The sequence below is a fragment of the Micromys minutus genome (assembly GCF_963924665.1).
Source record: "Micromys minutus genome assembly, chromosome: 1".
NCBI classification, from domain to species: Eukaryota; Metazoa; Chordata; class Mammalia; order Rodentia; family Muridae; genus Micromys; species Micromys minutus.
In genome coordinates, this window is record NC_137969.1 from 244,455,111 (window position 1) to 244,480,216 (window position 25,106).

Sequence of the window (25,106 nt, forward strand, 5' to 3'; positions counted from 1 at the left end):
ACTTTCATATCACCGGCAAATGGTGATATTTTCACTTCCTCCTTTCTGATTTATATCCCTTTGACCTCCTTTTGTTGTCTTATTGCTCTGGCTAGGACTTCGATTACTATATTGAATAAGTAGTGGGAGTGGGCATCCTTGTCTAGTCCTTGACTTTAGTGGGATTGCTTCAAGTTTCTCTCCATTTACTTTGATGTTGGCTACTGGTTTGCTGTATATTGCTTTTACTATGTTTAGGTATGGGACTTGAATCCTGATATTTCAAAGACTTTTATAATGAAGGGGTGCTGAATTTTGCCAAATGCTTTCTCAGTATCTAATAAAATGATAATGAGGAGTGGGTTTTTTTTTTTTTTTGCATTTTTATATAGCAGCTTACATTGATAGCTTTCCTTATGTTGAACCATCCCTGTATTCCTGGGATCCATACTTGATCAATTTTGTCAAATGCTTTCTCAGCATCTAATGAGGGGTTTTTTGCAGTTTTCATATAGTGGCTTACACTGATGAATTTCCTTATATTGAACCATCCCTGTATCCCTACTTGATCATGATGGATTATGATTTTGATGTGTTCTTGGATTCAGTTTGCAAAACTTTTATTGAGTATTTTTGCATTGATATTCATTAGAGAAAGTGTTCTGGAGTACCCTTTCTTTGTAGAGTCTTTGTGTAGTTTAGGCATAAGCATAATTGTGGCTTAAAGAATGAATTAGGTAGTGTGCCTTCTCTATTTTGTAAAATAGTTTGAAGGGTATTAGTATTAGGTCTTCACTGAAGGTCTGGTAGAATTCCTCATTAAAACCATCTGGTACTTTTTTCCTTTCCTTTCTTTCTTTTTTTTTTTTTTTTTTTTTTTTTTTTTGTTGAAAGATTTTAATGACCGCTTGTAATTATTTATACGACTGTTTAGATGGTTTATCTGATCCTGATTTACCTTTGTTACTTCGTATTTGTCTAGAAAACTGTCCATTTCCTCCATATTTTCCAGTTTTCTTCAGTATAGGTTTTTGTAGTAGGATCTGATAATTTTTTAAAATTTCATTAGTTTCTATTGTTATGTCTCCCTTTTCATTTCTGATTTTGCTAAGTTGAATGCTGTCTCTTTGCCCTCTGGTTATTCTGGCTAAGGATTTAACTATCTTGTTGGTTTTCTCAAAGAACCTGCTACTAGTTTTGTTGATTTTTTGTATAGTTCCTTTTCTTTCTACTTGGTTCATTTCAGCTCTGAGTTTGATTATTTCCTCTCGTCTACTCCTCTTGGGTGTATTTGCTTTTGTTTCTTCTAGAGTGTTCAGATATACTGTTAAGCTGCAAGTGTATGTTCTCTCCAGTTTATTTTTGGAGGCAGAGATAGGAGTTTTCCTCTTAGAACTGCTTTCACTGTGTCCCATAAGTTTTGGTATGTTTTGCCTTCATGTCCATTAAATTCTAAAAAGTCTTTAATTTCTTCTTTATTTCTTCCTTGACTAAGTTATCATTGAGTGGAACATTGTTCAAGTTCCATGTGTATGTGGGCTTTCTGTCATTTTTGGTTTTATTGAAAACCAGCCCAAATCTATGGCAATCTGATAGGATGCATGGAATATGTCAGTCTTCTTTTATCTGTTGAGGCCTGTTTTGTGACCAATTATATGGCCTGTTTTGGAGAAGGTACTGTGAGGTGCTGAGAAGAAAGTATTTGTTTTTAGAATGAAATGTTCTATAAATATTTGCTAAATCCATTCAGTTTATAACCTCTGTTAGTTTCACTGTATCTGTTTAGTTTCTGATTCCATGGTCGGTCTATTGATAAAAGTGGGGTGTTGAAGTCTCCCACTATTATTGTATGGTGTGCAATGTTTACTTTGAGCTTCAGTAAATTTCTTTAATGAATGTGGGTGCCCTTGCATTGGGAGCATAGATGTTCAGGATTGATAATTCATCTTGGTAAATACTTTCTTTGATAAGTACGAAGTGTCCTCCTTATCTGTTTTGATAACTTTTGGCTTAAAACAATTTTATTCAATATAAGAATGGCTACACCAACTTGTTTCTTGGGACCATTTGCTTGGAAATTTTTTTTCCAGTCTTTTACTCTAACGTAGTGTCTGTCTCTGTCACTGAAGTTTGTTTCCTATATGCAGCAAAATGCTGTGTCCTATTTATGTTTCCATCTGTTAGTTTATGTCTTTTATTGGGGGAATTGAGTCCATTGATGTTAAGAGATATTAAGCAATAATAATTGTTGTTTCCTGTTATTTTTGTTGTTAGACATGGAATTATGTTTCTGTAGCTATATTCTTTTGGAACACCAAGATTACTTTCTTGTTTTTTCTAGGGAGTAGTTTCCCTCCTTGTTTTGAGGCTTTCCATCTATTACCTGTTTTAGAGCTGGATTTGTGAAAAGACTGTGTAAATTTGGTTTTGTCATGGAATATATTGGTTTCTCCATCTATCTTAATTGAGAGTTTGTCCTGGATATAGTAGCCTGGGCTAGCATTTCTGTTATCTCAGGGTCTGTATGACATCTGCCCACGATCTCCTAATTTTCATAATTTCTGTTGAAAAGTCTGATGTAATACTGATAGGTCTGCCTTTATATATTACTTGTCCTTTTTCACTTACTGCTTCTACTATTCTTTCTTTGTTTTGTGCATTTGGTGTTTTTGCTATTATGTGCCGGGATGAATTTCTTTTCTGGTCCAATCCATTTGGAGTTCTGTAGGCTTCTTGTATGTTCATGTTCATCTCTTTCTTTAGATTAGGGAAGTTTTCTTCTATAATTTTGGTGACGATATTTATTGGGCCTTTAGGTTCAAAATCTTTGCTCTCTTCCAACCCTAGTATCCTTAGCTTTGGTCTTCTCACTGTGTTCTGGATTTCCTGGATGTTTTGGGTTAGGAGCTTTTTGCTTTTTGCCTTTCCTTTGACTGTGTGTCAATGTTTTCTATAGTATCTATTGCCCCTGAGATTCTCTCTTCAATCTCTTGTATTCTATTGGTAATGCTTGCATCTATGACTTCTGATTTCTTTCCTAGGTTTTCTATTCCCAGGGTTGTCTCCCTTCGTGATTTCTTTACTGTTTCTATTTTTATTTTTAGATCCTGGATGGTTTTGTTCAATTCCTTCACCTGTTTGTTTGTGTTTTCTTGTAACTCTTTAGGGGATTTTTGTGTTTCCTCTTTAAGGGCTTCTATGTGTTTATCTGTGCTGTCCTGTATTTCTTTAATGGAGTTATTCATATCCTTCTTAAAAGCCTCTATCATCATCATGAGATTTGACTTTAAATCCTAATCTTGCTTTTTCCAGTGTGTTTGAATATCTAGTACTTGCTGTTGTGGGAGAACTGGGTTCTGATGATGTCAAGTTGTCTTGGTTTCTGATGCTTAAGTTCTTACATTTGCCTCTCAACATCATGTTATTTGTGATATAAATTGGTCTTTCTGTCTCTGACTGAAGCTTGTCCATCCTATGGGCCTGTGAACCTGTGATCTTAGGAATGTGAGTGCTCCTGGGAGACCCGCTCTCTCCATGTAGATTTTGAGGTTGGAGGGCTGTGGGACAGCCTTTACTCTGGGCACAGATGGAGACCTAAAGGGTTCTGTCCCAAGCTACCCCATGGCTTCCTGCTGTGCAAGCTCCCAGCAGGTCTCTTCTTGGACAGTCAGTGGAGCTTAGGAGTGAGAGTGCTCCTGGTAGACCAGCACTCTGCAAGAAGGTTTTGGGTCAGGAAGGCTGTAGTATATCCCCATCGGCTCTGGGTGCAAATGGAGGCTGGTAAACAGAATTTTTGACAGAGGAATATCAAATGGCTGAGAAGCATTTAAAGAAATGTTCAAAGTCCTTAGTCATCAGGGAAATGTAAATCAAAACAACTCTGAGGTTCCATCTTATACCCATCAGAATGGCTAAGATAAAAAAAACTCTGGTGACAGCACATGTTGGCAAGATATATAAAACAAGGGGAACACATCTGTACTACTGGTAGAAGTGAAAACTTGTACAAACACTTTGGAATCAATTTGGCAGTTTCTCAGAAAACTGAGAATAGATCTACCTCAATTGTTGATTCCTTATATCTCTCAATTCCCCACAAAAAAAGACATAAAATAACAGACTGGATATGTAAAGAGGACCCAACATTTTGCTGCATACAGGAAACACACCTCAATAACAAAAACAGATACTACCTGCAAGCAAATGGTCCCAAGAAACAAGCTGCAGTAGCTATCCTAATATCAAAAATAGCGACATTCAATGAAATGTTATCAAAAAAGATAAGGAAGGATACTTCATATTCGCACAAATAAATCTCAATTCTGAATATCTACGCTCCAAAAGCAAAGAAAACAACAGTCATTAAACAAACTTTGCTAAAGTTCAAAGGACACAATGTACCTCACACAATAATAGTGGGAGACCTCAACACCCCACATTTATCAATAAACTAATCATGGAAACAGAAACTAAACTGAGACACAGTGAATCTAACAGAAGTTATGATTGGAATGGACTTAAAAGATATCTATAGAACATTTCATCTTAAAACAAAAGAATATGCCTTCTTCTCATCACGTCATAGTACTTCCTCTAAAACTGACCATATAATTGGTCACAAAACAGGCCTGAACAGATAAAAGAAGACTGAAATAATCCCATGTAGCCTATCAAATAATCATGGACTAAGATTACAATAATATTAATAACAACAAAAATTACAGAAAGCCCATATACACATGGAACCTGAACAATGCTCTACTCAATGATAACTTGGTCAAGGAAGAAATAAAGAAAGAAATTAAAGACTTTTTAGAATTTAATAGAAATGAAGACACAACATACCCAAATTTATGGGACACAATGAAAGCAGTGCTAAAAGGAAAACTCATAGCTCTGAGTGCCTCTAAAAATAAAGTAGAGAGAACATACACTAGCAGCTTGACAGCACACCTAAAAGCTCTAGAGCAAAAAGAAGCAAATACACCCAAAAGGAGCACACAGAAGAAAATAATCAAACTCAGGGCTGAAATCAACCAAATAGAAAAAAACAAAAAGAACTATACAAAAAAAAATCAATGAACCAGAAGCTAGCTCTTTAAAAATCAACAAAATAGATAAACGTGTATCCAGACATACCAGAGGGCACACAGAGAATATCCAAATTAACAAAATCAGAAATGTAAAGGGAGATATAACAACAGACACTGAAGAAATTTTAAAAATCATCGTATCATACTACAAAAGCCTGTACTCAACAAAATTGAAAAATCTTGCTGGAATGGAAAATTTTCTAGATAGATACCAGGTACCAAAGTTAAATCAAGATCAGTTAAACCATCTAAACAGTCCCATAAACCCTAAATAAATAGAAGCAGTCATCAAATGTCTCCCAACCAAAAAAAAAAAAAAAAAAATCCCAGATGAGATTAGTACTGAATTCTTATCAGATCTTCATTAAAGAATTAATACCAATACTCTTCAAACTATACCTCAAAATAGATACAGAAGGAACACTATAAAATTCCTTCTATGAATCCATAATTATACTTATACCTAAACCACAGGAAGACCCAACAAAGAAAGCAAACTTCAGAACACTTTGCTTTATGAATATCGATGAAAAATACTCCATAAAATTCTTGCAAACTGAATTCAAGAACACATCAAAATGATCATCTATCATGATCATCTATCATTTCATTCCAGTGGTCCAGGAATGGTTGAATACACAAAAATCCATCAATGTAATCCACTATATACACAAACTCAAAGAAAAAAAATCACATGATCATCTCATTAGATGTCAAGAAAGCATTTGACAAAATACAACACACCTTCATGTTAAAAGTATTAGAAAGACAAAGAATTCAAGGCCCATACCTTAACATAATAAAAGCAATATACAGCAAACCAGTAGCTAACATCAAACTAAATGGAAAGAAACTTGAAGCAATCCCAATAAAATCAGGGACTAGACAAAGATGTCCTCTCTCTCCCCACCTATTCAATATAGTACTGAAAGTACTAGCCAGAGCAATCAGACAGCAAAAAGAGGTCAAAGAGATACAAATTGGAAAGGAAGAAGTCAAAATATCACTATTTGCAGATGATATGATAATATACTTAAGGGACCCCAAAAATTCCACCAGAGAACTTCTATAGCTGATAAACAACTTCAGCAAAGTAGCTGGATAGAAATTTTCAAACAAAACAGTAGCCTTCCTCTACTCAAAGGATAAACAGGCTGAGAAAGAAATTAGGGAAACACAATAGCCACAAATAATATAAAATATCTTGGTGTGCCTCTAACCAAGCAAGAAAAAGATCTGTATGACAAGAATATCAAGTCTCTGAAGAAAGAAATCAAAGATCTCAAAAGATGGAAAGATCGCCTATGCTCTTAGATATAAAAATGACCATCTTGCAGAAAAGTAATTTACAGATTCAATTCAATCCCCTTCAAAATTCCAACTAAATTCTTCATAGACTTAGAAAGAGCAATTTGCAAATTCATTTGGAATCTCAACAATAAAAGAACTTCTGGGGAAATCACCATCCTAACCTCAAGTTGTATTGCAGAACAATCGTGGTAAAAACCCCATGGTATTTGTACAGAGACAGGCAGGTAGATCATTGGAATAGAATTGAAGATTCAGAAATTAACCCACACACCTATGGTCACTTGATCTTTGACAAAGGAGCCAAAACCATTCAGTGGAAAAAAGACATCATTTTCAACAAATGGTACTGGTTCAACTGTTGGACAACATGTTAAAGAATTCAAATGGACCCAGGCTTATCTCTTTGTAGAAAGCTCAAGTCCAAGTGGATCAAGGACCTCCACATAAAACCAGATATACTGAATCTAATAGAGGGGAAAAGTGGTAAAGAACCTCAAACACACTGGCACAGGGGAAAATTTTCCTAAAGAGAACACCACTGGTTTATGCTCTAAGTTCAAAAATTGACAAATGGGATCTCAGAAAATTGAAAAGCTTCTGCAAGGCAAAGGACAGTGTCAATGGAACAAAATGGCAACACACACACTGGGAAAATATCTACAAACCCTATATCTGATAGAGGGCTAGTATCCAAAATATACAAAGAAATCAAGAAGCCAGAGAACCCAATATCCCTATTTTTTAAAATGGTGTAGAGAGCTAAACAGAGAATTCTCAACTGAGGAATCTCAAATGGCTGAGAAACACTTAAAGGAGTGTTCAACATCCTTACCTATGGAAATGCAAATCAAAATTTGCACTGAGATTCCATATTAAACCAGTCAAAATGGCTAAGATAAAAATCTCATATGACAGCAGATGATAGCAAGGATGTGGAGAAAGAGGAACACTCCTATATTGTTGGTGGGATTGCAAGCTGGTACAACCACTCTGGAAATCAGTATGGTGATTCCTCAGAAAATTGGACATACCTGAGGACCCAGCTACCCCATCGCATATACCCAAAAGATGTTTCAACATATAACAAGGACACATGCTCTACCATGTTCATAGCAGCCTTATTTATTATACTAGCCAGAAGCTGTAAACAACCCAAATGTCCTTTAATGGAGGAATGGATACCAAAAATGTGGTACATTTACATGACAAAGTACTACTCAGCTATTAAAAACAATGACTTCATGAAATTTCCAGGCAAATGGATGGAACGTAAAATTATTCTGAGGTAACCCAGTCACAATAGAACACACATAATATGTACTGACTGATAAGTGAATATTAACGAGAAAGAAGCTCAGAATTATCATGATACAACTCATAGATCATTTGAAATCCAAGAAGAAAGAAGACCACACCAAGGTGTGGATACTTCAGTCTGAGAGAAGAAGGAGAGGAAAAATGTGGGCCAGTTCAGATACGGGAGATAAAGGAGAAGGGCAAAGGATCCGGATTTTGAAAGGAGGTGTGTAGCAGTGGGGGAAGGGTAACTGAAATTTGCCACTAGAAAGTCCCAGATGCCAGGAACCCAGGACCACATGATGAGATTAGCCTAACACAAGGGAGATAAAACATGTAAAGACTATATCCAGTAGATAGACACAGCTCATGAGGGATGAGGCCACCCACCTCAAAAATATTAATCCAGAGTTCCTCCTGTCAAAAGAAAATGCAGAGACAAGGAGTGTAGCAGAGAATAAAATGGAAAGGCCATCAGAGACTCCCCCACCTAGGGATCCATAAAATCTGGAGACACCAAACCCAGGCATCATTGCTGATGCCAAGAAGAGCTTGTTTACAGGAGCCTGGGATAGGTGTCCACTGAGAGGATGTGCCAGAGCCTGACCAATACAGTTGAGTATACATGCAGTGGGGACTCCAATGGAGGGGTGAAAGGAAAGACAGAAGGAGCTGAAGGGGTTTTCAACTCCATTGGAAGAACAACAATATCAACCAACCAGACTCCCAAAGCTCCCTGGGACTAAACCACCAACCAAAGTGTATACATGGGGCGAGGGAGGGCACATGGCTCGAGCTGGATTGTAGCAGAATGGCCTTATTGGGCATTACTAAGAGGGGAGTCCCTCAGTCCTGTGGAGGCTCAATCACCCAGATTGGGGAATGCTAGGGCAATGAGGCAGGAGATGGGTGCATGGGGGAGCACCCTTATAGAGGGGAGTGAAAGAAAACAGGAGGTTTGCAGAGGGGAAACTGGGAAAAGGAATAATATTTAAAATGTACATAAATAAAATAATGGTTCCAGGGTGCACAATAGGCACTCGGAACATCCGCTGCCCAGGACTGGTGAGAACTGGGTGAGAACAAATTCCAACTAGCCAGGGGGCAGAGAGATCTCAGCAGAGCACGGGGAAAGAGTGCACCTGCCCATCTTGATCCAGGGATCCAGGAACCTGGCAGCATAGGGCCCTCTATTCCCAGCCAGCGACTTCCGGGGTGCAAAATAGGCGCTCAGAACATCCTCCACCAGGAACAGCAGAGATCCAGAGACACAGGCCAGGTACAAGTGAAAGGTGAGAAGCAATCACTGACAACAAGATGGCAAGAGGAAAGCGAAAGAACATGCCCAGGGAAACCAAGACAACCTGGCAACAATAGAACCCATCTCTCCCATCACAACAAACAGTGAAAAAACAGACACTCCAGAAAAAGAAGACTCAGACATGAAATCCTACCTCAAGATGATGACAGAGATCCTTAAACAAGAACAGGAGGAAAAGCATAAAGAATTAGAAGCTTTTAAAGAAGAAACAAGAAAAACACTCAAAGAACTCAAAGAACTAGAAGAAAACAGATCAAAAAGATAAAGCAATGGAAGAAGGAATTTAAAACAGAAATGGACACAATAAAGAAAACAATAAAAGTGACAACCCTAGAGGTAGAAATCCTAAGACGGAAATCAGGAGTCACAGATGCAAGCATTTCCAATAGACTACAAGAGATAGAAGAGAGAATCTAGGGGGCCAAAGACAACATTGAAACGTAGACAAAACAGAGAAGATGCAAAAAACAAAAAGATCCTAACCCAAACTGTGCAGGAGATCAAACACAATGAGAAGACCAAACCTAAGGATAATGGGAATAGAAGAGGGCAAAGAATATCAACTAAGAGGTACAGTAAATATCTTCAACAAAATCCTGGAAGAAAATTTCCCTAACCTTAAAAATGAGATGACCACGAGCATAACAGAAGCCTACAGAACTCCAAACAGGTTGGACCAGAAAAGAAATTTGTCCCAACACATAATTGTCAAAACACCAAGTGCCAAAGCAAAGAAAGAATACTAAAAGCAGTAAAGGAAAAAGGTCATGTAACTTATAAAGGCAGACCAATCAGAATCACACCCAATTTCTCAACAGAGACTATGAAAGCTAGAAGAGCCTGGACAGACATCATGCAGACCCTAAGAGAGCACAAGTGCCAGCCCAAGCTGATGTACCCAGGAAAACTCTCAATCACCATAGATGGAGAGATGAAGATATTTCAAGACAAATCTAAATTTACACAATATCTGACCACAAACCCAGCACTACAACAAATTATAGGTGGAAAACCCAATACAATGAGGGGTACTACATCCTAGTAAAAACAAGAAAACTCCTAAGCAAGAAAACCAAAAGAAGAAAGAGACACAGACACAACTCAACCTACAAAAGCAATAATAGCAGGAAACAGCAACCACTATTCCTTGATATCTATTAACATAAAAGGACTCAACTCCCCAATAAAAAGATGTAGACTATCAGATTAGATACATAAACAGAATTCAGCATTTTGCTGAATACAGGAAACTCATCTCAGAGACAAAGACAGACACTATCTCAGAATAAAAGGTTGGAAAAAACCTTCCAAGCAAATGGTCCCAAGAAGCAAGCTGGAGTGGCCATTCTATATCGAATAAAGTATATTTTCAACAAAAAGTTATCAAAAAAAAATAAGGAAGGACACTTTTTACTTATTACAGGGGAAATCTGTAAGGAGAAACGCTCAATCCTTAACATATATGCTGCAAATACAAAAGCACCCATATTCATAAAAGAAACACGACTAAAGCTCAAAAAATACATTTTACCCCACACAATAATAGTGGGAGACTTTAATACCCCACTCTCACCAAAGGACAGATTGTGGAAACAGAAACTGAACAAGGACACTATAAAATTAGCAGAGACTATGAACCAAGTGGAATTAATAGATATCTATAAAACATATCATCCTAAAACAAAAGAATACACCTACTTCTCAGCACCTCACGGCACTTTCTCAAAAATTGACCACATAATTGAACACTAAACAATGCTCTATTAAATGATAGCAGGGTCAAAGAAAAAATAAAGAAAGAAATTAAGGATTTTCTAGAATTCAATGAAAATGAAAACATGACATACCCAAACTTATGGGATGCAATGAAAGCAATCCTGAGAGAAAAACTCATAGCTCTGAGTGCTTCCAAAAAGAAACTGGAGAGAGCATACACTAGCAACCTGACAGCACAGTTGAAAGGTCTAGAACAAAAGGAAACAGATACACCCAAGAAGAGTAAACGGCAAGAAATAATCAAAATTAGGGCAGAAATAGACCAAATAAAAACAAAAATAACCATGGAAAGGATCAACAAAACCAAGAGCTGGTTCTTTGAGAAAATTAACAAGATTGAAAAAACTAGAGGGCAAAGAGAGAGTAAACAAATTAACAAAATCAGAAAGCAAAGGGAAGAAATAACAACTGAAACTGAGGAAATTCAAGAAATCATCAGATCCTACTAAAAACCCTATACTCAACAAAGCTGGAAAATCTGGAGGAAATGGATGAATTCCTAGACAGATACAAGATAACAAAGTTAAACCAGGACCAGGTAAACCATCTAAATAATCCCATAACACCTAAAGAAATAGAAGCAGTCATCAAAAGCCTCCCAACCAAAAAAAGCCCAGGTCCAGATGGGTTCAGTACAGAGTTTTATCAGACATTTATTGCGGACATAATACCAATACTCTCCAAACTATTCCACAAAATAGAATCCAATGGAATACTACCTAACTCATTTTTTGAGGCTACAATAACCCTCTTTCCTAATCCACACAAAGACCCTACAAGGAAAGAGAACTTCAGACCAATCTCACTTATGAACATTGATGCAAAAATACTCAACAAAATCCTTGCAAACTGAATCCAAGAACACATCAAAATGATCATTCACCATGATCAAGTAGGTTTCATCCCTGGGATGCAGGGATGGTTTAATATTAAAAAATCCATCAATGTAATCCACCATATAAACTAACTCAAAGAAAAAAAACCACATGCTTATCTCACTAGATGCTGAGAAAGCACTTGACAAAATTCAACATCCCTTCATGTTAAAAGTTTTGGAAAGAACAGGAATCCAAGGATCATACCTAAACATAATAAAAGCAATATACAGCAAACCAACAGCCAACATCTAACTTAATGGGGGGAAACTTGAAGCAATCCCACTAAAATTAGGGACTCGACAAGGCTGCCCACTCTCCCCCTACCTATTCAACATAGTACTAGAAGTTCGGGCCGGAGCAATTAGACCACAAAAGAAAATCAAAGGGATACAAATTGAAAAGGAAGAAGTAAAAACATCACTATTTGCAGATGACATGATAATGTACTTAAGCGACCCCAAAACTTTTACCAGAGAACTCCTACAGCTGATAAAATAGTTCAGCAAAGTGGCTGGATATAAAATTAACTCAAACAAATCAGTAGCCTTCCTATATTCAAAGGACAAACATGTGGAGAAAGAAATTAGGGAAAAGATACCCTTCACAATAGTCACAAAAACTATGAAATACCTAGGTGTGACTCTAACTAAGCAAGTGAAGGACCTGTATGACAAGAACTTCAAACCTCTAAAGAAGGATATCGAGGAAGATCTCAGAAAATGGAAAGATCTCCCATGCTCATAGAGTGGAAGGATCAAAATTTTAAAAATGGCCATCTTACCAAAAGCAGTCTACAGATTCAATGCAATCCCCATCAAAATTCCAACCCAGTTCTTCATTGAGTTAGAAAGAGCAATGTGCAATTTTATCTGGAATAACAAAAGACCTAGAATAGTGAAATCCATCCTCAACAACAAGAAAATATCTGCGGGAATCACTATCCCTGACCTCAAGCTATATTACAAGGCAATTGTGCTGAAAACTGCATGGTACTGGTACAGAAATAGGCACATGGATCAATGGAATAGAATAGTAGATCCAGAAATGAGCCCTCACATATATGGTTACCTAATTTTTGACAAAGGAGCTGTACACATTCAATGAAAAAAGGGCAGCCTATTCAGCAAATGGTGTTGGTCCAACTGGCACTCAGCATGCAGAAGAATGAAAATAGACCCTTTCTTATCTCCTTGTACAAAGCTCAAGTGTAAGTGGATCAAAGATCTCCACATTAAACCAGGTACACTGAAATTATTAGATGAAAAAGTAGGGAAAACCTTAGAACTCATAGGCACAGGAGAAAATTTCCTGAATAGAACACCAATGACTCGAGCTCTAAGATCAAAGATTGACAAATGGGACTTAATGAGATTGCAAAGTTTCTATAAGACTAAACCTCACATCAGAAAGAGGCCTAATATCCAAAGTATACAAAGAACTCAAAAGCTAGACACTAGAGAATTAAACAACCCTATTAAAAAATGGGGTACAGACTTAAACAAAAAGTTCTCAATCGAGGAATATCGAATGGCCGAGAAACGTCTAAGGAAGTGCTCAACATCCTTAGCTATCAGGGAAATGCAAATCAAAACAACCCTGAGATTCCACCTCACACCAGTCAGATTGGCCAAGATCCAAAACTAAGATGACAACAGATGCTGGCGAGGCTGCGGAGAAAGAGGAACACTTCTCCACTGCTGGTGGGGTTGTAAACTGATGCAACCACTCTGGAAATCAGTCTGATGGTTCCTCAGAAAATTGGACATAGTACTACCTGAAGACCCAGTTAATCCACTTCTGGGAAATTACCCCAGAGACACTCCAACATACAATAAAGATACATGCACCACAATGTTCATTGCAGCTCTATTTATAAAAGCCAGAAGCTGGAAAGAACCCATTCAGTAGATGAATGAATACAAAAATTGTGGTACATTTACACAATGGAGTACTACTCAGCTATCAGAAACAATAACTTAACCAAATTCTTAAGAATATGAATGCATCTAGAGAATATCATCCTGAGTGAGATAACCCAGTCACAAAAGAACAGACATAATATGCAGTCACTGATAATGGGATACTAACCCCACAAAGCTCTGAACACCCCAGGAACAACTCACAGACTGTGTGAAGTTTAACAAAATAAAGAATATATTTTAATTAAAATAGAACTGTATCATATCCCCCTTTCCTCCCTACAGCCCTTCCTAGTTTCTCTCCTATCCCCTCAAATTAATAGCCTCTTATATTATTGTTACATATATATATGTGTGTGTGTACGTATATGTACCCACATATACTTAATTACAACCTTAAAAAATGTATTCGTATACTTTTATGCAAAAATGCTGAAAATTTGTACTTTTATCTTTGTTTTCTTAAATAAAAAATAAAATAAAATAATGAATAAAAAAGATGAAATGAAATTCAGAGATAAATGGATAGAACAAGAAAAAAATCTTCCTGAGTGAGGTATCTCAAACCCAGAAAGACAAATATAGTATTTATTATATGTGAATGTTATCTGTTAATTCACTGATAAGCAAGCTATAATCTGAAAAAGTCACTGAGTTTTGATAGAGAGTAAGGAAGTAGGCAGGAGGAATAAATCTCCCTAGGAAGGGGAAATAGAATATATAGCTATGGATAGATGAGGAGGCTGGAATGGGAGAATCAAACAGGAAAGAAAGAGGGGTTAAGGGAGGTAATACAAGAAGGGACAGCCCAAACTAAGTGTCATTTGAGAGGTCATATGGAAACCTAAAACAGAAAAAGCTTCCTAAAATGAAGGTGATCACATATGAAGGTGATCTAAATGGAATTACCAAATAATGGGAGAGACAGAGACCCAGTTGTACATTTCTTATCACCAAATGAAGCTTGCAGTATGAGAAATGGGTTGTATCTAAGCCAGTTGTTGGCCAAAGTGTTCCCATGAGAACCCCCAACAACCCAGGCCATTGACAAGTCTATTGGTTGCTTTCCACACACTTACAGTTAAGAACCCATTGCTGAAAACACCTCCATAACACACTGACCATGGAGAAAATGAGTTGATGCCTATATAGTGAGTGCCTTTATCTCTATAAACTAGTGTTCATGGTACTAGAAAATATTCTGCATGCTACCAAAGAAGAAAAGTAAACACAACTACAAACCATGTGATCTACAATGAAGACCTGCCTGCAAGATATGCTGGTGCAATAGTGATGAAAAGCTGGTGGAAATAATCAACCAATCTGATTTGATTTAAGGGCCACTTCATAAGATGGAGCCCATATCTGACACTGTTTGTATGGTCAAGAACCCAAGACAAGATAGGCCAGAGACATAGGTGATAGCCAAATATTACTGTTCTGTTAAAGGAATGTAGCAATAAAATAACTCCTAATGCTCACAGATCGGTGCCTTGCTCAGTAATCATCAGAAAAGCTTCTTTCTGCAGCAGATGGGAACAAATGCAGAGACCCAGTTAGATAATGTGCAGAGAGTGAGAGATCTTGGAACACTCAGCCCTAAATGGGACATCTCTATCAAATACCTCCCCTGAGGGTTTGGGAATCTCTGCAGGAAAAGAGCCAGAAAGAGTATAAGAGCCAGGAGTGATTGAGGACACCAAGAAATCAGGGCCTTCTAAACAGATCGTGACCAATGCACATACGTACAAACTGTGGCAGCATGAACAGGGCCTCCACAGGTCTGCACCAAATTGAGTCCCCATTCCTAACCCAAAGGCTATTGTCCTCAATGAATAATAATAATTGTTTATATTACTGTAATTTCTTAGAATTATCTTAATTATAAAATGCAAATTGTTATAAATTTGATGGTTATGGTATTGCAAATCCTCTATGAGAAAGGTCAAAATACAGCAGGCCTAAGAAAAGAGGAGGCTGCTAAATTCAATCTATCTATGCAGTTGATGATATTGGGTTGCTGGACCAAGGACATGCTATTTTGGGAGAAAGGCTCTGTATCTGTGATAATAAGAAGAAAATGCTTTAGAACCATTTTCAAAGTGATATGGATCAAATGTGATAAAGACTCCCTGAAAATCTTGGCTACAGACAGAAAAGAAAAATTCAAGAAGACCAAACAGGACAGGTAATATGGCAAACTCATGGTTATATTGGATTCTTATTTAATTATAATAAAGTGTTTTCAATATTATTCAAACAGAAATATCTAAGAGTAGTCACAGTTTAACAGTTCTGATATGCTACATATTGACAGTCTTTAAAAGTGTCAGAAATCCACAGAATATGGCAGTTAAAATCATTTTATTATTAATAGAATTTTTGACTAGGAGACATGTCTGCTCCTGACAATATCCCCTTCACCACTCAAAGAAGATATTGAGCATCAATCTCCATATGGATTTGCTCCAATTGTGGCAAGGTAGCTACTCGGTAAGAATTGCCATAATTCATCTTCAGACAAAAAAAAAAAAATAATACTGTCCAGGAAAGGACATACAATGTGGGATAGTCAACAACTTAACTCTTCCAAGACAGGATAGGCTATTCCTTCATAATCCCTGCTTTATTAAAGTCTGTTAGATATAAGACTGGAGGACTCTGCCTCCAGTTGGTTTTGATTGGTAAATAAAGTTGTCAGTGGCCAATGGCTGGACAGGAAGACACAGGGGGGATCTTTTAAGATTCCTGGACAAGGAACTGAGGAGGAGCAAGAAGAGGAACAGCCACCATGCCAGGGAAGGAGAGGAAACATCACACCTGAGAAGTGCAGATAGGTGCTGGAGATAAAACTCAAACTATAAATATTTGTATAAATTTTGTGTGAAAGATCTAAAAAAGCAAAAAATAATATTATAGCATTTAAATGGTCCATGTTGACTTTTAAATCCTGTTATTTTATTGTTTACCTTCCAGTTCATTCAGATGTGAAGGAGTTCCTTGTGTCCTAGGCTGAACATAGGCTAATTTAAACCTGGGCACCACAAATGTTACTTCTTTACCATCCCATGGTAATTTGGAAAGCAAGTAATCCTCATTACAGCCAACTTGGGGCTTTACTAAAACAGAAGTCACTGGAGTTATACCGATGGTACTTTGGCTATTTGAGGCTGATGCTTTAAAATCTCTTTCCACAGAAACTGCATTTAAAAGAAGAAAAATCAGAAAAAAAAAGTCACTATTATGCATATAGTTTGTATGTAATAATCAAAACCCAGAATGGTCGGAACATTTTAAATCACTTTATTATTTTGTTTTATTTTGAGACAAGGTCTTACTTTGTATCATTAGCTGGCCTGGAACTTGCTTTGTAGACCACACTTGCCTAGAATTCACAGAGATCTGACAGAATCTGCTGTTCACTTCTACTTCTTGAATGCTAGGACAAATAGTATGGGCCACCTGGGACTTTTTAAAATAATTTTAGAAAAACATCCTGATTCAATATACTCTTGAGTTCTAACAATCTCTTCCGGAATCTACATAAATCTTGGCCAACCAAGATTTAATAATAAATTAATGTCATTGTCAAAACATATTGTATTAAAATGGGAAAAGAAGTTAAGAATCATTTCCATAAAAGCTCATTGATAAAAACCAAGTTTATTTCAGTTAAATAAGTAGTGTCTTCAAATTTAAAAAAATCCAGTCATTTTAAAATGATATAAACGAAGCAATTTTTGTCAATTTTATGGGTAAACCTGAGTGTCAAATACATAATTCTAAGAAGTCAAAAAGCTTCAAGTCTATAAAACTCTCCACCAAATCACTAAAAATGAATACTGACTAAATATTTATCATATCAGCAACTGCCTCTGCCTGAGTTTCTATAGACTATTGTATTTTTCTTTAAGATAGTATATACATAGCTGCACAACCTAAGATAAGGTGGGAAAGGACAGCTGATCTTTCTGTATGATAATGGTATCATCTGCAGAATGAAGTAAAACTTCTATACTACAGGAATTTGGATAATGTTTTAATGTAAAAAAAAAACTCTCTGCTATAAACTGGATAAAGGCACAAGTGTATCCCCATGTGTTGATATTTAATCACTACTATAAGGGTATTACCACAATCTCCACTGTAAGGAATGTAAAGTCCTCTATGGAAACTTAAACCAAATCGTGTGTTTAGAGGTGGGGCCTTTGGGATTAGTATCCCTTGAGAGAGTAAAGAATCCATAGTTGGATGATGGTGACTTTGTAAAAGATGAAGAAAAAACAAGTTACATGTATTCATTCCCATTTTTCTATCAAATGATACTCTGCACTGTCTCAGGATACTGCCAATGACAACAAAAATCATTACCTTTGACTTTCTGAACTGTGAGTCAAAATAAATCTCTTATCCAATAATAACAGAGGTGCTGTATTATTGGCATCATAAAATTGACTAATAAAATGTCATATCCAAATACATATATTATATTCTTAATATATATATACTAAGAGGTTCTATCCTACAAGAAATAAAAGTTCCAAAAAATAAAGTTCTAATCTTCACCATAGAGCGATAAGTAGCTATACAATATAAAAGAAAATAACTAGACTAGGAATCCTTCATAAATGCAAGACTTGATAAAGTTATGAGTTTCTTCTTCAGTGACTGTCTTAGGGTCTTTACTGTTGTGATAAAGCATATGACCAAATCAATTTAAGGAGAAAAGAATTTATTTCAGTTTATAGTTTGTATTCCACCATCAAGAGAACTCTGGGCAGAAACTTGAGGGGGGAACTAAAACAGAAGAGATGGAGAGTGCTGCTTATTGGCTTCCTGAGCCTGATTTCTTATAGCACCCAGGACCACGAGGACTACCCACAGTGAGGCGCCCTCCTCCTACACATACACATCAATATCAATCAAGAAAATGCACTGTCTGCAAGCAAATATTGTGGGGGCATTTTCTCAATTAAGGTTTCTTCTTCCCAAGTAAATCTAGCTTGTGTTGAGTTAACATAAAATGAGCTAGCATGGTGATCATTTGCTCACAAGGTATTTTAATGTACTGCATATAAAGTGGAAGTTGTCTTTATTTGCATCGAAATATTTGTCAGAATTTACTGTTCCCCAAGCACCTCTCTCCTTACCTTGACTATATTTCCTTCCCCTGCCTATGTCCAACTCTTTCATTTTCATACTTCCTTCTTCCCACCAGCTTGCTAAGTCCTATTCAGACGCCCATGGCAAATGCTATCTTCTTTATAGTGATATCCAGGGTTGTATCATGGTTTGATTTAATCAGTATCTCCACTACACTTCAGGGTCCCTAGGAGTTTCTGAAATAATGATCTAGTATGCTTTCCCTTTTGGACTTCCCTCCAAAGTGATAAGGCATTCCTAATATATTTATTCATATATTATAAAATGACAAAAGCACTGTTTACCAAAATCAAAATAATACTCACACTTGTTCTTTTCTGTTTCACCATAGAAACATCCTCTACAACAACTCTTTATAAATTCTTCTGCCATGTCTTTCAATTTCTAATAACTAGAAAACTTCCAGTTTTGATATCAACCTATTTATGAAAGAGAAAGAACAAAATCATCATGGTTAATGCTACTTGCTATATCTAAACAAATCATACTATGTCTTTCTATTGCATGAGGACTCTAAAGAAAAACATTTAAAAGATAAAATTTTACATTTTTATGTTTTATACATTTTTCATAATTACAATTTATCAGAACAGCATACTTAAAATTATTAAACGAACAACTTCTATGTTACAATTTGGAAAAGAAAAATTCCCTTTTCAATATTCTTTTATATCTCATTCATCTAGGTTTATGTTCACGTAAAACTTGAAAGAAAATATGGCTGTTATAAAAGTGTGACAGACATCCCCCTTTCCTTCCTACAGCCCCTCCCAGTTTCTCTCCTATCTCCTCAAATTAATAACCTCTTTTCCTATATTATTGTTACATATATACATATGTATATGTATATGTACTCACAAATACTTAATTACAACCTTGTAAAAATGTATTTGTATACTTTTATGCAAAAATGCTTAAAAATCTGTACATTTATCTTTGTTTGTTAAAATAAAGTTAAAAAAAGAGCAGAAAACCTTAATAAATAAATAAATAAATAAATAAATACATTCATGGAAATAAAAAAAGTGTGACAGAAAAATTTCACTTCCTCTAAATCAATTATTTTGATATCCAAAAAATCCTACATAATTGAAATTCAAAAATAATCACTATAAATTAATCCTAAGAATTAAACTAACAGAACAATATATCTTAAACACTGTATCATTCTCTCTCTCTCTCTCTCTCTCTCTCTCTCTCTCTCTTTTTCTCTCTCTCTTTCTCTCTCTTTCTCTCTCTCTATCTCTCTCATACACACACACACACACACACACAAACACACACACACAGGTAAAAAAGAGAGCAAGCACACAAATAAGATATATTGCAAATGGATTATTATTACACTTATCAGGAACATAGTGCATAAGAATTGTTCATCCAATTCCTACCTTAATTCCAATGTGCCTGTTCCCAAGGAACTCTATCTACATATATCTAAATTCTAAACATTATTGTGGGAAATTTAAACACACACACAAAGAAACATACAGTAGTAAAATCACTTGAATTAAACAATTTTCAACTCATGGTAATTTTAATTTTAAAAGGTTAAAATGTATAGCAGGTCTAGCCATACATACTTCTCTTAACTTTCAGCTTTTTCTCAGCTATTCGTGCTTGCCTGATCTTACCAATTACTATTGCAATATGGCCTAGCTGTAAAAAAAAATGATGATATTTTCATTGAGAACATTTATAAAAATGAGAACATTTATAAAAACTGACATCTTGGCCAACCAAGCACCATCAGGACTCAGGGCCTCCCCTCAAAGAGCTGAGCACCCAGAGGAGCCTCAGGAGCGCTTTGCCTCCTGAGCACAGAAATGAAACCCCACTTTCTCTCCACTGACAATCTGGGGAGAGACTGCTGGGAACTCTCAAGGCACAGATATTGTGGGGCTGCCTGAGAACGGAGTGTTCCGGCCTCCATCTGTGCCCAGAACCAGAGCCAGCCCAGTGCCATCAGGACTCACAGCCAACCCACAGAGAGCTGAACATCCAGGAGCAATCACCCTCCTGAGCCCACAGGCTGACATATCCACAGGAGAGACAAGCTCTAGTCAGAGACAAGATCAACTAATATCAGATAACACGGTGGCAACAGACTAGCACAAGAACCTAAGCAACAAAAATCAAGACAACCTGGCAACATCAGAACCCAGTTCTCCAGCCACAGCAAATAGTGGATGAACAATTCTTATGCACTAATTCTAACACACCAGAAAAACAGAACTGGACTTAAAAATCATACCTCATATTGATGATGGAGGTCTTCCAGAAGTGCATGAATAACTACCTTAAAGAAATACAGGAGAACACAGGTAAACAAGTAGAAGCCCTTAAAGAGAAAACAAAAATCATTTAAGGAGCTATAGGAAAACACAACCAAACAGATGAAGAAATTAAAAATGAAAATAGAAACAATAAAGAAATAACAAAAGGAGACAATTCAACAGATAGAAAACTTAAGAAAGAGATCAAGAGTCAGAGACACAAGCATCACCAACAGAATACAAGAGATGGAAGAGAGAATTTCAGGAGCAGAAGATACCATTGACACAACAGTCAAAGAAAATGCAAAAAGCAAATTGCTCCTAACCCAAAACATCCAGGATATCTAGGACACAATGGAAGACCAAACTTAAGGATAATAGGTGTAGAGGAGAGCAAAGACTCCCAACTAAAAGACCCAGTAAATATCTTCAACAAAATTAAAGAAGAAAACTTCCCTAACCAGGGGAATCACCATCCCTGACCTCAAGCTGTATTACAGATCAATCGTGATAAAAAACCCCATGGTATTGGTACAGAGACAGGTAGACTGGAGGAATAGAATTGAAGACCCAGAAATGAACCCACACACCTATGGTCACTTGATCTTTGACAACAGAGCTGAAAACATTCAATGGAAAAAGGACAGCATCTTAAAAAAAAAATGGTGCTGATGTAAACAAACTGGCAGTCAGCATGTAGAAGAATGCAAATCAATCCTTCTTATCTCCTTGAACAAAGCTCAAGTCCAAGTAGATCAAAGACCTCCACATAAAACCAGGTACACTGAAACTAACAGAAGAAAAAGCGGGGAAGAGCTTAGAACACATAGGCACCATGAAAATTCTCCTGAACAGACACAAATGACTTATGCTCTAAGATCAAGAATTGACAAATGGGACCTCATTAAATTGCAAAGTTTCTGTAAGGCAAAGGTCACTGTCATTAGGACAAAAGGGCAACCAACAGATTGGGAAAAGATCTTTTCCAATCCTACATCTGATCTAATATCCAACATATACAAAGAACTCAAAAGTTAGACTCCAGGGAATCAAATAATTCTATTAAAACATAGGGTAAAGAACTAAAAAAAGAATTCTCAACTGAGGAATACTGAATGGCTAAGAAGTACCTAAAGAAATGCTCAACATTCCTAGTCATCAGAAAAATACAAATCGAGAGCGGAGCCTGGCCTACCTGCCAGGCGGACCTGCAGCTCATAGAGGCTGAGCAACTGGTGAGTGGGAGTCCAAGACTGCAGGGGAGCAGAAAGATCTCTGTGGAGTACACACGGAAAGTGCACCCCCTGCCTTGCCTTGCCCTGCCCTGCCGTGCCTGATCCAGCAAACAGAAACAGAACGTTGGAACTTCTGCTCACACCCGACAACTCTGAGGCATAAAACAGGGCTCGACCCATCTGACACCTCAACCAGTGGAGAATCAGGGACACAGACCAGATACAAGGAAAAGGGAAGAACATATCACTGACAACAAAATGGCAAGAGGAAAGAGAAAGAGTATATCCCAAGGGAACCAAGACAATCTAGCAACAACAGAGCCCAGCTCTCCCATAACAGCAAACATCGGAATTCCAAACACTCCAGAAAAAGAAGACACAGACCTGAAATCATGCCTCAAGACGCTGATAGAGTTACTTAAACAAGAAAGGGAGAAAAAGCAAAAAGATTCAGAAGCTTTTAAAGAAGAAACAAGAAAAACACTCAAAGAACTCAAAGAACTAGAGGAAAACAGAACCAAAGAAATAAAGGAATGGAAGAGGGAAATTAAAACAGAGATTGACACAATAAAGAAAACACTAAAAGAGATAACCCTAGAGTCAGAACACCAAAAAAAGAAATCAGGAGTCACAGAAGCAAGCATTTCCAATAGATTACAAGAGATCGAAGAGAGAATCTCGGGGGCAGAAGACAACATTGCAAACATAGACAAAACAGCCAGAGAAGATGCAAAAAACAAAAAGCTCCTAACCCAAAATGTCCAGGAGATCCAAGACACAATGAGAAGACCGAACCTAAGGATAATAGGAATAGAAGAGGGAGAAGAGTATCAACTAAGAGGCACAGTAAATATCTTCAACAAAATCATAGAAGAAAACTTCCCTACCCTCAAGAATGAGATGACCACGAGCATAAAAGAAGCCATCAGAACTCCAAATAGGTTGGACCAGAAAAGAAATACCTCCGAACACATAATAGTAAAAACATCAAGCGCCCAAAGTAAAGAAAGAATACTAAAAGCAGTAAGGGAAAAAGGTCAGGTAACATATAAAGGCAGGCCAATCAGACTCACACCCGATTTCTCAACAGAGACTATGAAAGCTAGAAGAGCCTGGACAGACATCATGCACACCCTAAGAGAACACAAGTGCCAGCCCAAGCTACTATACACAGCAAAACTATCAATCACCATCGATGGAGAGACGAAGATATTTCAAGACAAATCAAAATTCACACAATATCTGACCACAAACCCAGCACTACAACGAATTATAGGTGGAAAACCCAATACAATGAGGGAAAATACAGCCTAGTAAGAACAAGAAAACTCCTAAACAAAAAAACTAAAGGAAGAAAAAAAAAAAAAACACAGACACAACTCAACCCAAAAAAGCAATAATGGCAGGAAACAGAAACAACTATTCCTTGATATCTATTAACATAAATGGTCTCAACTCCCCAATAAAGAGACATAGACTATCAGACTGGATACATAAACAAAATCCAGCCTTTTGCTGCATACAGGAAACTCATCTCAGAGACAAAGACAGACACTATCTCAGAGTAAAAGGGTGGGAAAAAAACTTCCAAGCAAACAGCTCCAAGAAGCAAGCTTGAGTGGCTATTCTAATATCGAATAAAGTAAATTTCCAACCAAAAGTTATCAAAAAGATAAGGAAGGACACTTTTTACTCATTACCGGGGAAATCTGTCAGGAGGAACTCTCAATCCTTAACATATATGCTCCAAATAAAAAATCACCCACATTCATAAAAGAAACCCTACTAAAGCTCAAAAAATACATTTCACCCCACACAATAATAGTGGGAGACTTTAATACCCCACTCTCACCAATGGACAGATCAGGGAAACAGAAACTGAACAAGGACACTGCAAAACTAGCAGAGACTTTGAACCAACTAGAATTAATAGATATATACAGAACATACTATCCCAAAGTAAAAGAATACACCTTCTCCTCACCACCCCATGTCACCTTCTCGAAAATTGACCACATAATTGGACACAGAATGAGCCTCCATCGATATAAGAAGATTGAAATACTCCCATGCATCCTCTCAGATCACCATGGGCTACGGCTGGTCTTTAACAACAACAAAGACAACAAAAAGCCCACATACACATGGAAACTAAACAATGCTCTGTTAAAGGATAGCAGGGTCAAAGAAGAAATAAAGAAAGAAATTAAGGATTTTCTAGAATTCAACGAAAACGAAAACACAACATACCTAAACCTATGGGATGCAATGAAAGCAGTATTGAAAGGAAAACTCATAGCCCTAAGTGCTTCCAAAAAGAAACTGGAGAGAGCTCACATCAGCAACCTGACAGCACAGCTAAAAGCCCTAGAACAAAAGGAAGCAGATATACCCAAAAGGAGTAGACGGCAAGAAATAATCAAAATTAGGGCAGAAATAGACCAAATAGAAACAAAAAGAACCATTGAAAAAATCAACAAAACCAAGAGTTGGTTCTTTGAGAAAATCAACAAGATTGATAAACCCCTAGCCAGACTAAATAGAGGGCAAAGAGAGAGTATCCAAATTAACAAAATCAGAAAGGAAAGTGGGGACATAACAACTGAAACTGAGGAAATTCAAGAAATCATCAGATCCTACTACAAAAACTTATACTCCACAAAATTGGGAAATCTGGAGGAAATGGATGAATTCCTAGACAGATACAAGGTCCCAAAGTTAAACCAGGACCAAGTAAACCATCTAAATAACCCTATAACACCTAAAGAAATAGAAGAAGTCATCAAAAGCCTCCCAACCAAAAAAAGCCCAGGTCCAGACGGGTTCAGTGCAGAATTTTATCAGACTTTTATTGAGGAT

General features: G+C 36.9%; 1 protein-coding gene across 1 annotated transcript in view; it reads right to left on the bottom strand.

Annotated features, from left to right (window-relative positions):
• Positions 1-21,053, bottom strand: part of TC2N (tandem C2 domains, nuclear) — a 57,767-nt gene extending 36,714 nt beyond the window's left edge. The window contains exons 1-3 of the mRNA XM_080919532.1: positions 20,991-21,053; positions 19,042-19,155; positions 16,543-16,773 (exon numbers count right to left, since the gene is read on the bottom strand). Coding sequence (XP_080775658.1) covers positions 16,543-16,773; positions 19,042-19,108 — 298 coding nt within the window. The 5' untranslated portion in view covers positions 19,109-19,155; positions 20,991-21,053. The remainder of the gene's footprint in view (positions 1-16,542; positions 16,774-19,041; positions 19,156-20,990) is intronic.
• Positions 21,054-25,106: the final 4,053 nt, after the last annotated feature.